This window comes from Chelonia mydas, chromosome 11 (genome assembly GCF_015237465.2).
Source record: "Chelonia mydas isolate rCheMyd1 chromosome 11, rCheMyd1.pri.v2, whole genome shotgun sequence".
Classification (NCBI taxonomy): Eukaryota; Metazoa; Chordata; order Testudines; family Cheloniidae; genus Chelonia; species Chelonia mydas.
Window position 1 is genome coordinate 2003021 of NC_051251.2, and position 14349 is coordinate 2017369.

At 59.8% G+C, this 14349-nt stretch overlaps 1 protein-coding gene across 1 annotated transcript; it reads left to right on the forward strand.

Moving 5' to 3' along the window:
* The first annotated feature begins 259 nt into the window (after positions 1-259).
* Positions 260-14123, forward strand: FEV (FEV transcription factor, ETS family member). Its single transcript, XM_037911902.2, has 3 exons — positions 260-311; positions 573-800; positions 11808-14123. Exons 1-3 carry the CDS (start codon positions 260-262, stop codon positions 12317-12319), a joined length of 792 nt encoding a protein of 263 aa, XP_037767830.1. The 3' UTR covers positions 12320-14123.
* The last annotated feature ends 226 nt before the right edge of the window (positions 14124-14349 follow it).

A 14349-nucleotide genomic window follows, 5' to 3' on the forward strand; every position in this document is an offset into this window, starting at 1 on the left:
GGCCCGATAGGGGGGGCGGGGGCCGGAGCGGGATCGCGGCTGTAATTACAGCGCGCGCTCTGCAGCGGAAATTGCTGCGGCCGGGCCCCGCGCCCCTCGCAAGTTGCCTGGAAACTGCCCCCCCTCCCCCCCCCCGCGCCCCGGGTCCCGCTGCCAGCTTCCCCCCGCCGGCGGCGCCCGGAGCGAGCGCCGCAATCGCGGCAATCAGCGGGGCCGGACTAATAAACCATGCAGCCCGCGGGCCGCCCCCAGAGCTGCCATGAGCCGCGGCGCCGCAGCTCCGCCGCTGCTGATCAACATGTACCTGCCAGGTACCGGCCCGCGCCCGCCCCTGCGGGGAGCCGGCCCGAGGCCGCGGCGAGGGGCTCCCAGGGCTCCCCGCCCGCTCCTCGCCTCGCCCCTGGCTCCCCGCGCCGGCAGCCCGGCTCCTTGGCACTGCCACCCCCTGCTTTCCTCTCCCCGTCCCCGCCGCTCCGGCCCGGGCGGCGGGCTTTTTGTCCCTATTTAAAGCGCCCCGGGCTCGCTCGGAAATCGGATTTCCTTTTTCCTGGACGCGTTTCCTGGCTTCATAGCCCCGGCGGGGGGGAAGCGGCCAGCGGCGCGCAGGGGGCTGGGGACCGGGCAGCGCTTTAAAAGCCGCCCAGCGGGCGCTGGGGAGAGGCAAAGAGACTCCGGAGCGGGTTGGGACTTGGCCCCGTGCGAACGCGTCTCTGTCTCCGCTCCAGATCCAGTCGGGGAGACTCTGTTCAAGGAGGGGAAGAGCCCGGCGTGGGGCTCGCTCAGCCCCGGCGTGCAGAAAGGTAAGGGCGGCGCCTGTCCCCGCCGGGCCCCTCCGCGCGCACCTCTCCGGGAGTCAACCCCGAGCTTTCACACGGCGCTTCGCAGCGCAGCCTCCGCCTGCCGGGCCGCCGGGACGCGGCGCCTGGTTTGACTCCGGCGGAGGCTGAGGAACCTTGCCGGGGCCAGGACAGGGGTATTCGCCCCCCGCCCCGGCACTGAGGCCAGGCTGGAAATACGAGGGAGACACAAGAGCGACCCAGCCCTTCGCGGGAAGGGGGGCAGCAGGCAGGGGGATCCCCTCTCCCGGGCGCGGTGAAATTTCCCGGGTGGGATGGACGCTTTTCAACCCCCGGAATTTAGCTCCGCGGCATCGGAGCGCCGCGTTCGGGGACGGGACCCAGCGATTCGGGCTCCCCATCAGCTGGGAGACCCGAGCTTTGTTTTCGGGGGCGCGGGGCGGTGGTAATTCGTCTTTCCCCCCGAAACCAACGTTTTCCTTCCGACCCAGCGCCCAGCTTCTGCCAAACCCCGGCGGATTATTGGAAACAACGAAGGGAAACTTCCCCCCCACCCTGCACCCCCAAATCCCACCGCCTGAGCTGTGGGGAGGGTAGCCCAAGGGGCTGGCCCCACTGGAATCCGAATTGGCCGCGAACTCTCCTGCGCTTAACGCGGAGTCTGACCCTGGCGCGGAAACCTGCCCTCGGGCTTTCCAGAGGAGAATTTCGATTTGATCATTTGCAAATTCGATGGGGGATAAACTTTCGATGGGGGGATTTGGGGAGAGGCTGGAGGCCACATGCGCAGCAGCTTGTGCCAGGCGGGCCCGACTGACCCGTTAGCTCGAGTCCCAGTGACCGCCGCGCTGCGGTTTGTTAATAAACAGAATCGCAGGAATCCGGCAGAACCAGCCGCCCAATGTAACAAACACCGCGAAATGTTCGGGTCAAGGGGTAGATTTAAAACAAAACCGAGCCCTAAGAAAACCCCCCAAACCCGCCCACCTATAAATCTGCCCCTCGGACAGACTCTCGTCTGTCTCGCTCCCCTTAAAACACTGTCCCTTGTAAACGGGAGCCCTGGCCATCCATCTGCTCCGGATCCGGCCATTCACACCCAGCTCTCGACTATTTCCAGCCTGTGCATTCACCGGGGATTAAATTCTGGTTCCTGGGTCCTTGGATCCGAACGTCAAGCGGAACTCGAGGGGAAACCAGGGTATCAAATACGAAGACGCAGAGTTCAAGAAACGAAATGATCAAATAGCAAACCTGTCCCGGTCTCTATCCCCGACACCGCGTTACCCGGCACGGACCCATTCCTGTGTGCGAGGGACGGGACAGTCTCTGCGCCGCTGAAATGGTCTCAAAACGGTTTAACCTCGTTTCCTTGGACCTACTGGCTATTTTTAATACACCGCCGCCAGCAAGGATCAATATAAACGGGGTGTGGACAGAACAACCGAAACCCGACAACCCCGGAGTAACAACCCCCCGGATGAGCCCGGCTATTCTGTCCCGATTAATACCCGGTTGTCTGGGTTTGTTCCCTTTAGCCCCAGTGTCCGAACAGCGATTCGTGGCACGCGATGAAATCGGGCGCTATTGAAGCGTAGGGACCGATCAGGGTGTGGCAGTGCGGGGCTTGAGAACAGAGGCCGTAGCGCCCGGAGAGACCGTGCTGGGGGGTGGGGGCGGCAGCAGGCTGGATGCCAGGGGCAGCCGGCTCTCGAGTTGGGTGGGGGATTTGCCCAGGACTCTGGGGGCTGGTCAAGCAAAGACGCCGCTGGCACCTAACCTGGGTGTGTCGGGCACAGAGGAGACACTCTCCGCTACTGTGCCCAGCAAACGCCCCATGGAAACACCGCCCTGACCCGCACCAGCGCTTTCTGCCGGCCAGGTTCCCTGTTACCCGCGTTCCCTGCCCCCGTCTACGGGCCCAGCCAGGCACCCGCCGAGAATTGTGAACCCAGCGGTTCCTGTGAGGAGCCCACTGGCCAGGCAGCTCCCAGCCGCCAGCCCCCGGGGCAGGTTTGAAAGGTCTCCCGGCCCCTGCACAATGATCTGGGGGAAGAGCTCAGGGACGCCCTTTCGAGGGAGCTGCAGTGGCTAGGGTGGGGCTGTCTGCATCTCGCACACCCCCCGTGCCTCGCTTTCCCCGTGGCTGAGCGGGGCTGGTGTGAACGGGAGCTGCCTTGGGCGAGCGCCTTCCAGGAGGAGCGCTCGTCCGACTGTGCACAGCGGGGGCTGCCGCGCCCGTCTGAACGCAGCCCGGAGCCGCAGCCTCCCCCGCCCGCGGCTTTGGGGTGCGGTTCCCCGAGAACCCAGGACCCCTGGCCCCTGCATTCCCTCGGCCCGGATCTGCAGCACCAGGCGGGCAAAGCCAGCGCCTCGTTCATGCAAACCGAGCTCCGGGGAGAGCGGGAGAGGACCGAGGGCAAGCGGCGGAAGAGCCGGGTTATGGAAGGGGTGGGGGGGCCGGCGGCTGCTGGCAGGAGCTGCAGGCGGGGAGGCGAGGTGCCAGGAGCGCAGGGGCTGGAGGCGGAGGGGACCTTTCAGCCTGGCCGGCTCTGTGGGGCGGCTCAGCCCCTCATACCCGGGAGGAAGGGGTGCTCCCAGGGGTGCGCGGGCAGCCGGATTGAACCGATCTGCTCGGGAGCGAGAGGGGACGCACCGGGACTGGCTTCCGTGAGGACAGGACCAGGGGGACGTGACAGACACATACAGACTCAGGACCGGGCTAGACCGGGAAGTTCTTTTCACCCCGTCTCATGACACCAGGACAACGGGCCATTCACTGAAAGGGGGCAAATTCAAAGCAGAGCCCAGGAAAGCTGTTCACACAAGGCGCACTTAGCCCGTGGAACTCCCTGCCACAGGATATCCGTGCAGCGAAGGCTTAGCAGGATTGTTTGTAAGGGTGATTCATAGGAGAGCAGGACTCTCCAGAGCGGTTACAGTAAATATTACAAAAAATAACCAGGGTATCCTGTGGGTGACAGGACCCTGGGCTGGTGGACCCCGGGTCTGATCCACTCTGGCCATGCCTGTGCCGTGTCTCCCCCTCTTCCCAATGCTAGGGTTTAAGAGGAGCCAGCCCTCCAGCTGACCCTGTCCTTCTGGCATCAGGTGGGCCATTCCCAGCAGAGTGCGTGGCTGCAAGCCCAGAACCATCGCACCCGGGAGCCGCCTCTCTCCAGACCTGGGGCACAGCAGGGGTTACGTTCCCAGGCAGCGCCCCCAGTGCTAACCCCAGACAGGCAGACACCAGGGAGCACGGACGAGGCTCCTGGGCCTTCCCACACTCTGAACCTCAGAGCAAGCCTCACCCATGCTCTGAAAACACGGCTGGCATGGTTTGCTCTGCCCCAGGCCCCAAGTGCTGCTGCCACGGCTGGGCAGGTCGCACCACATCCTGCTCTGGGCAGCGCCTTACCAGGGAGCTATTGACAAACTCAGAGCAGCATCACAGGACCTGGCTTGGGCTTGAGTAAGGGGTCGCTGTCTGCAAGTAGTTGAGGGGTGCAAACCCTGAGGATGGGGGGGGTTATTTAGGACACTGGGGGTTGAACTGGGAGTTATGGGATGAAATTGAGAAAGGGAAAACATCATCCGCACTCTTATTAGTGGTACCCTGACTCTTAGGAAACCAGTGGGGGAAAGCAGAGGACAATCCCAACCAGTCACAGAAATTCCTGCTGCTTCAAAAGGGCTGATTCTCAAAGCTGAGGAAAAAATTAGTGAAATTGACCAGTAGGAAAATTTTAGAGAGAAGAACATCTGTGAAAATTGGTAGCTCTTTAAGAAGAGTTTACTCGGTGGCCAAAAAGCCATGGTTCCACAATTGCGAAAGGACAACTTTGACTTAAAGCCCATCCTGGTTCAGTGGTGAGGTGAAGGTAGCAGTTGGAAATAAAAAAAAGCCATACCTAGCATATGGGGAAAAGAGGAAATAGGTTGCAATCGATATAAATTAGAAGTAGTGAAGTGTAGAAAATTGATAAAGGAAGCTGAAGATATCAGGGAAAAAATCCATGGCTGGCAGGAAATTAAGAAGGAGTTTTTAAAGTATATTATGAACAAAAGAAATACTAGTAATGGTACAGGCTCGTTGCTAGATAGAGATGGTGAAATTGTTAATGATGCAGAAAAGGTAGAAGTGTTCAATAAATATTTATGTTCTATATTTGGAAAGAAGCAGGCTGATGTACTTGTATCACATGAGGAAGATTAAGTACTTTCCAGTCCATTAGTAACTCAGGAGGATGTTAAACAACATCTACTAGGGCTAAATAGTTTTAAATCAGCAGGACCAGATAACTTGCAGGTAGCAAGAGTCTTAAAAGAATTGGCTAAGGAGATTTATGGCCCACTCATCTTAATTTTTAATAAATTTTGGAATATAAGGGAAATACCAGAAGACAGGAAGTTGTGCCAATATTTGAAAAGGGCAAGTGGGATGATCCAGGTAACCATAGGTTAGTTAGTCTGACATCAGTACCGGGCAGAATAATGGAAAAACTCCCACAGGGTTCAGCTGATAAAGGAATAAAGGACAGGAATATAATGAATGAGGCCAACATAGGTCTTGTCAAACAAACCTGATTTCAGACTTTGCTGAGATAGCAAGTTTGCCTCACAGAGGTAACTGCATACCTGGACCACACACGGACTTTGGTAAGGCGCTTGCCCTATGTGATATCGCGGGAACACGTTACATGCACCAGGAACTGGCTGATGTCCACGGGGAACCACCACCGGATGTGGGGTCTCTAGCGAGATCAGCACCAGGCCTGACGCTGTTCAGCGTCTGCTTTGGCACAGGCACTACGGAGGTACCGAGGTGAAATTCACTGGCCTGTGCCACACAGGTGGTCAGACGAGAAGATCTAATAGCGGGTCCCTTCTGGCCTTAAACGCAGTCAGAGATCAGGGGCTCATGTGCTAGGCGCTGCACGGACAAGGAAGAGAGAGGGCAGGCAGCTCACAATCTGGCCAATTTTTGCCTCTCCAGACGTCTGAGGTTCCCTTAACAGGATTTAAATTCACACCACAAATAACCCTTGCACACAGCTGTAGCACTGAGCATAACCCATAGCAGGTGAACCCGGCGTATTTAACCCTGCTGCCTGTAATTGTCCCTGGTGGGTACTCCACCCGGGCTCTGCCCTGAGGCCCCGGTCCCACTCTGCCCCTTCTCCCAAGGCCCCACCTTCGTTCTGCCTCCGCTCTGCCCCCACCCCGAGGCCCGTCGCTGCTCTCTGCCCTCCCCCAAGCGCCTCCTGCCAGCCACCAAACAGCTGATTGGCACCCCCACCAAACAGCTGTGGCTGGTGGGTTCTGAGGACCCCCTGTTTTGTTCTGCGGGTGCTTGAGCCCGGAGCACCCACAGAGTCGGCGCCTCTGCCCTCAACCCCCCCACCCCCTCCAACAATGCCACCCCTATTCCAATGCTTGTGAACGAGACAGGCCAGCAGGACGGGGTAGCATTACGATGCTTGGAGTTTGGCACCTAAGCAATCTCCGCTCACCACGCCCAGCTCTGGACAAGCCCCCGGCAAGCAGAGGGAGCTGGCTGGGAGCCAGGCCCCGGGAAGGTGTGAGGGCTCCCTCGCTTGGGATTGTTTCAGGTGGGCCTGGGCAAAGCTGTACAGTGCATCCCTCCCGCCCTGGCCCCAGGAGCTGGCCTGGAGGGTCTGATAGGATGTTTTCCATCCCTAACACCCGTGTGCTCCAGCCCATCCCCTCCCCCCTGCTGCAGCTGGCCCTTGGGTGTTGCTGGAGTGCCATCAGGCCGCATGCCCCCGCAGGGTGGGAGTCAGGCCCCGTGGGATCGTGTTGCCCAGGGAGGTGCATTTTGGGGGGGTTGGGAGAGGGTTACCACTTCCTCTGACTGTCCCACGTTAGCCACCGAATGGGATGGGAGGCCGGGCCGGCCGTCTGCTCCAGCAAGAACTCGTGGACCAAGTTCCTCCCTGGTGTAATAGCCCTGGCTTCAGTGCAGATGTCCCCAGGAGTCAATATGGCCCCGTGAGTCCATGCAGCGAGGCCTGGGGCTCGCTGGTCTGCTGAGCTCTGTGCCCTGGAGGGGCCCTCTGCACGGAGGCTGCGCCCTTCCTGTGAGGAGGGGGATGGGGACCAGTGACACAGAGTCAGAGAAGGCGCCGGAGAGGTCGTCTAGTCCAGCCCCCTGCACTGCGGCAGGACCAAGTAAACCTAGACCAGCCCTGACAGGTGGCACCTTCTCTGCACCCCAAACCCCACGGAGCCCCCTCTGCAGGGCCCAGGGATCTCTGCTGGTGGGACGGCTGCGTATTGTCCCACCAACTTCAGTAAACTGGGGGGACCCCTCCATGCTGGGGTGTGCAGGGGTTCTGGGTGCAGCGGTGAGCAGGCTCCAATGAGGGGTCAGTGTGTGGGACTGGGGGGGATCCGTGGGGCTGGGAGGCTGAACTGCACTGGCCTTTCTGCCCCCCACCCCACTCCCACTCCGGCTCCTGGCTCCTGCCCGCCACGGGAAGGGGATTCCTCCCTCAGCAATTGCCTTGGCTCGTGGCTGCTGAAGGCAGGTGCCTATGCCCAGCTGTCTGCTTTGGGTCTGCGTGAGCCAGCGCTCCGCCGTGGGGCTGAAGCATGGTGGCTAGCGGGCTGGCAGGCTGGTGGCAGGATAGGGGACAGGGACCTGTCTCAGGGGGCTGGCGGGTTCTTTTCGGAGCTGGGTCACTCGCTCCTCAGCCGGCTCTGCTTGCTAGCCATGGAGGGTTGACTATCGGGGTGCCTGCCCGAGGAGCTGAGTGCAAAGCTCTCCAGGCAGCCGGGGGCCTCTCCAGTCGAACCCAGGCTCCCGGCCTGCAGGTGTTGCCAGTAACGGGAGACTGACACAACCGGCTCCCGAGACGCGGAGCCATTGGCAGTTCCCTGAGGAGATGCTTTCAAACCCAGCTCCCACACCGAGACACGCGTATGCACTGGGCGGCCACCCAGCTGGGTGCCCTAGACATCACATGCACCCCCGCCACACGCACAAACCCCTTGCACACATCCAGCTCGCACACATCCGTCACACACACATCACTTGCACACACACATGTCACATGCACACGCCCCTCGCACACATCCATCACACACACACAACTCATGCATGCAGACACACACACCCCTTGCACACATCCATCTTGCACACCTCCATCACACACACATCACTTGCACACACACACCCCTCGCACGCACCCATCACACACACACATCACATGCACACACACCCCTTGCACCCATCCATCACACACACACACAACTCCTGCATGCAGACACACACACACATCCATCACACACACACGTCACATGCACACACCCCTCACATACATCCATCACACACACACACATCTCACACACACACATCCATCACACACATCACATACACACACATCTCTCTCTCTCTCTCTCACACACACACATCCATCACATGCACACAACCATCACACACCAACACAAGTCACATGCGCACATACACATCCATCACACACACAGACACTTCCATCTTTCATACACACGCAGATCATCTTACACACACACACATCACAGGCACACATACATACCATCACACACTACAATCACTCACATCCATCTCTCTCACAAAACTTAACGTGCATATGAACACATCCATCACACAGACACACACACACACGTCCATCACACGCATGCACACACACCCATCACATGCACACAGACACACACATCCATCTCTCTGTCTCTCTCTTGCTCTCTCTCTCTCACACACACACACGTGTGCACACACACACAAACACACATGCCCAGTCCTCAGACCCTTTATCACTTTTGCTCAGTCCCAACTCAGAGAAGATCCCCGTTGAATTCCACTGGAGTTTAGCTTCTGTCTGTCTGTTGCCGCCTGGCAGTGCCTGACCCCTCCCGAGTGTTTCGGGTAGAAATAACAATCACCGTCTCTCTCTCTCTCGTCCTTCCCCGCCTGCAGGAGGAAAGACGTGATTAGCTTACAGGTAGTTTGGTTTCTGGGGTCGTCGGGGGTGGCTGTGTGGCGGGGGGTACGCTAGTTGTCTCTGTGTGAAGAGCTGACTGAGGGGAAGCTAAGTCACAGAGAGGAGATAGGCATTCACTTTGAAGCCTGGGGTCTCTTCTGTCTTGTGGCAGGGAGTTCCACCGTCTAGGCCAGAGTTTCCCAAGCGGTGGCTCGCTGAAGGCTCCAGATGGGTCGCAGGCCCAGTGCAGAGGGGAAGCCCTGGGGGGAGGGGGGATGTCGGAGAGTGAACCCCCCTGCACTCACCCCAAAGTGGCAGCTGCTGTCGTGCAGGGCTGGGCCCGGCTCCTCTCAGGTTTACACCAGGACGCAAGGCCTGGAGCGGGGAGCTCTCCCTAGCCCCGGGACAGAGCCACCGCTGCAGGGTGAGCGAGGGGCACACTCGCTCTCCAGCCCCCCAGTGCCTGCCCTTGGCCCTGGGCCAGCATTCGGGGGGTGGTGCTGGGGCAGAGGGCGTCGCCTTGGCACGGCGAGGAGGAGGATGCTGGCCTCCCCCCAGCTAGAATCCTGAGTGGGGGCCACAAAAAGGCAAAATGTGGTTGGAGGGTCTCCCAAGTAAAATGTGTGGGAGCCCCCGGGTGAGGCCCCGCTCCTGGGAGGCTCTGTCTCCTGCGATCTCCAGCATCCCGGGTCATTGGCCTGGTGGGGACTTGCTGTGGTAGGAGCCGCAGTCTCAGAGGGAGGGGCGCACACAGAAACAGGGACACCCGGGTGCCCAGTGCTCGCACGCAGCACCACGTGGGTATGTTACACGCACAGGGGCATGGTACACACACATGGGCACACACGGGTATGTTACATGCACACGCATGGGCACACGTGGGTATGTTACACACACACAGAGCACCACATGGGTATGTTAAACTCACATGGGCATGTTACACACACAGCACCACACGGGCAGGTTACACACACACACATAGGCACACACAGTTATGTTACACTCACGCACACACACGCAGAGGGATGTTACAGGGGCCGTTTTGTTGATGTACGTGGCTCTGTTTCTCCTGCGGTGTTTGACCTCCTGCCCCCCCACCCCCGCCCCCCAGCACCTCTTGTTGCTGAGTTATTTGCAGACTTTGGGGACAGGGACTGTCTTGCGCTACGTGTTCGTCCAGCAGTGACCGGGGGCGGGGTGTGCGGCTGGGGCCACCATAGAAATGTTAATAATATTTGTTGTCTGCAGCGTTGTTGCAGCCCCATCGGCCCCAGGGTGTCGGAGAGACACAGCCGGGGAGGTGAGGTCTGCCGCTGGACCCACTGCTGGTGGGCACAGAGACGAGCTTTCCAGCCGCACGCACAGGGCCCTCTCAGGGCTGGGAAAGGCTCTCCCCGCGTCCCAGCTAGACACAAAGGAAGAGAGTGTTTCATGCCCATGTCGTAAGGGCCCATTCAAGGCGGAGGGGCTGGTTAACAACTCTGCAGTCACAGGACAAGGGGCTGTTGTAATGAGCCATAAATCCAGAGTCTCTGTCCAGACACGGGGTGATCGCACTGTGAAAAGTGTTCACCTGCGAGTGACAGGGTGTTTCTGTCTTTTTCGTCTCTCCACTGCCACCATGATCAGCACCCGGCACAACACACCTTTCCAGATCCATGGGTCCCGCACACGCCCCTCACAGCGCGTGGTGTGTCTCAGCCAGAGCCCCCCGAACTGTGACGTGGGTGAAACCAGACAGTCCCTGCGCTCTGGAATGAACTCACACAGGAAAATGATCAAAGACAAAACCGCTCTGTCACCCGCGGGTGAACACGACCGTGATCACTCCATGTCGGAGCCCCGGTCTGTCCTGGTCCTCAAAGGGAACCTGTACAACACTTTGAAAAGACAGAGCGGGGGAGCTTCAGTTCGTAACTCTGCTCAGCCTGCTAGAGACCCTGGTTTATGGCTCATTACAACATCTGTCACCCAGTAGCCCCCCCCCGCCTTTTTGACTACACAGATCTTAACCAGCCCCTCCCCCTTGAATGGTTTCGGGGGGGGCAGCCGTGTTAGTCGGTATCAGCAAAAACAACAGGGAGTCCTTGTGGCACCTTAGAGACTAACCAATTGTTTGGGCATAAGCTTTCGTGGGCTAAAACCCACTTCCTCAGATGCATGGAGTGGAAAATACAGTAGGAAGATCTATATACATAGTACATGAAAAGATGGGGGTTGCCTTACCAAGTCTAATGAGACAATTCAATGGGCCCTTACACCATATGCACTGAGCACTCTGTTCCACCTGCATTAAGGGCTCCCTGGGGCTCGAACACATCACAAGCTGGTCCAACAAAAGAGATCACCTCCCCTGCCGTGTCTCTCAATAATAATATTGCTGGTTTCGCTCCACTTGGGGGCAGCCCACTGCTGGGGATGGGCCGGACGTGTTTCTCTGGGACCTGTCCACGCAGGCTGGCTGCTCCCAGCCCAGGGCACGGGCCCCACTGCCAGTTACGGGGTGCAGTGACTTGGGGCAGGCAAGGTGGGTCACCTCCCTCCCCAGGACTCCCCAGAGGGCAGCGCCAGGGAGCAGCGGCTCTGGGGCTTTTCGGGCACATGGGCGATCACCGTCGAAGCCCGTGCCCGTAACTCCTGGGCTGGGCATGGCCGGGGCGTCCCCACCAACGCGCTGCTCTCGGGGCAGCTCTCCAGACGTTCGGGGGAGGGGGGGAGGCTTGTCCAGTGCCAGCCCCTGCCCCCAGCTGCCCTGTGGAAATGGATGATCAGTGTGGTGCCGGGGGGGGGGCTCCCGCTCAGGGCCCCATGTGTCCATAGCGCATCTACAGCTCCTGACCTAGGGGCCCGACCCTGAGAGCCTGGCTCAGGGCAATCGCCAGGGACGGACGCGAGCCCCGGGGGCTGTGGAGGGGCAGGGCGAAGAGCCAGGGCTGGGCAGAGCCCCCCGGTGACCCATGTCGGTCTGCCCCGGGGAGATGCGACAGGCTCGGCCCCCCCCACGCTAACCGCCTGCCGCTTGGCCGTGCAGGCAGCGGGCAGATCCAGCTGTGGCAGTTCCTCCTGGAGCTCCTGTCGGACCGCGCCAACCTGAGCTGCATCGCCTGGGAGGGCACCAACGGGGAGTTCAAGCTGGTGGACCCGGACGAGGTGGCCCGGCGCTGGGGCGAGCGCAAGAGCAAGCCCAACATGAACTACGACAAGCTGAGCCGGGCCCTGCGCTATTACTACGACAAGAGCATCATGAGCAAGGTGCACGGCAAGCGCTACGCCTACAAGTTCGACTTCCAGGGCCTGGCCCAGGTCTGCCAGCCCGCCGCCCCCGACCACGCCCTCTACAAGTTCCAGGGCAACCTGGCGCCCCTGCCCTTCTCGGGCATCTCCAAACTCAACCTCATGGCCTCGGGGGTGACGCCCACCAGCTTCTCCTACTGGCCGGGGTCCGCCCCCACCCTCTACCCCAGCCCCGGCCTGCAGCCCTCCGCCCCCTTCAGCGCCATGGCTGCCTCCCACCTCAACACCATGAATAACCACTACCATTAGAGCCCGCCGGGGCGTGCCGGGGGGGGGGGGCGGGGGGCGGTGTGCACCATGGGGGCGGGTTTGCCTTTGGGTTCCACTCCGAGGGACCCCCTCTTTGCTCCGTGGCCCTTTCGGGGGAGAGGGGGCTTTTCTGAGTAGGTGGCTGGACCCCGTAAGGGATGGGCCCTCCTGACCTCGCCCTCATGCCCTCTGAGTCAGGAAAGCAATTAGGCCGAGCCAGGGCCCCACTGGCAATGCCAGCCATGCCCGGAGGGTGAGGTTCTCACCGGGCAGCATCTGGAGGGGGGTGGGGAAGGGGCAGCTTGCAGCCGGGGTCACTGGGCTGCGGGTCACCGGAGGCCCCAGGCCCAGCATCTCTCTAGCCCAGCCCCTCTGTCTGCTGTGGGCTGCCGGGAGAGTCTGGCTCAAACGCCAACCCTCACCCCTCAGCGCATGAGCCAGGCCCTGGGCTCCGGAGGAAATCCCCCCTCTTGCCCCCGGGGGAAGATTAGTGCCTGTCAGAGGAGTCTTGCCTGCCTCTGAAGCAGCTGGTTTGGGGCACCGTCAGAGGCGGGAGACCAGGCTAGATGGGCCCCTGGTCTCATTTAGGGCAGTGTGAAAATAGGGGGGAGATACTGAGGTAGATGGGCCCGTTATTCTGACCCAGGGCGGTGGGGGAGGGGAGAGGGAGGGATACCAGGCTAGATGGGCCTAGGGTGACCAGACAGCGAATGTGAAAAATCGGAACAGGGGGTGGGGGGGTAATAGGAGCCTATATAAGAAAAAGACCCCAAAATTGGGACTGTCTCAATAAAATCGGGACGTCTGGTCACTCTAGGTGGGTCCATTGCTCCGATCCAGGGCAGCAGGGCTGGGGTGGGGGGGCAGGATACCAGGCTAGGTGGGTCTGTTTGTCTGAAAGTCCTTGGGTCGGGTCCAGTCCCTGGTTTTGCGGCAGCAAACTGGCAGCAGTTGAGCCCCCAGCGGGTGGGGTGGAAGCGAGGGGCTCACACAGCGGCTGCTCGGGGCAGACAGGCGTGGCGGGGTTGGAAGGGACCGGGAGGACGTGGGGAGTTGGGCCCGTCAGTCGCATAATGAGATGAGAGCATCTGGAATGACCTGGGCTGTGCTGGAGGCTGGTGGTTTGGTTCTAGGGCTCAGTGGGCCCTGCTGGGATTTCAGTAGCCCCCTTGTCTCTGGCACTTGGCTGCATGTGGCATGGCTTCACTGCTCTCCCCCAGACACAGTCGCATCTAGAAAACGCTGCACCCCTCCTGCGGCTTTGGCTGGTGGTATGAATGGCTCGCTCTGAGCCCTGCTGGGCTGGGGGGCTCCCTGCTGCATGATCAGTAGCAGGGTTGGGAAGCCCTGGGATTCAGGGTGGCAGCTCGGGCTTCCTCCCTGCAGTTATAAGAGCACTGGCCACGTGGCAGGATGCTAGCGCAGCGAGGAGGACGATGAAACAGCCGAAGGGCAAACCGGCCCCTCCACTGAATTACACGGGGCTCAGTAAACGTGTGTGGGGGCAGGATGTGGGGTGCATGAGTGGTGCTGGCACGTTCAATAAACTGGAGAGTTACTTTAACGCCGAGGCTCAGTCTGTGAATGCATCAGTGCAGCGGCTGGAGTGACTCCTGTTGCCCCGGTGGTGTTTGCTTTGGAGGCTGCCGGTGACGTCTGCAAGTGTGGGGAGAAGAAACGGACACATGGAGGTGCCACTAGGAGCCAACACCACAATCCCACGGTACTGGACTCTGGAAAGGCGGGTCCAGCCCCACCCCCATGCCTGGCCCCCAGAGCTGGGTTCCTAGTTTGAAATGGGGAATGAAGTCAGGACAGAGTGGAAAGTTGGACACTCTGGAGCAGAGTCTACTCCTGGGGGAATTCTGTGCCAAAACATTAAAAATTCTGCGCACAAGATTTTTATAATTCTGCAAAATTCTGCATATTTTATTTGTCAAAATAACACTATATAATCACAACAGTTTCCATTATTTTGGTAATTTATTTCAAAACACCTGTCAGCAAGTATGTCAGTAACAATACAGACA

Excerpts from the sequence above, each read along its gene's own strand:
- FEV (XM_037911902.2), top strand. The coding sequence starts at position 260 with ATGAGCCGCGGCGCCGCAGCTCCGCCGCTGCTGATCAACATGTACCTG. Across the intron at positions 312-572 it reads GATCAACATGTACCTGCCAG|CCCCGGCGGGGGGGAAGCGG; the intron begins GTACCGGCCCGC and ends CTGGCTTCATAG. Across the intron at positions 801-11,807 it reads CAGCCCCGGCGTGCAGAAAG|GCAGCGGGCAGATCCAGCTG; the intron begins GTAAGGGCGGCG and ends TTGGCCGTGCAG.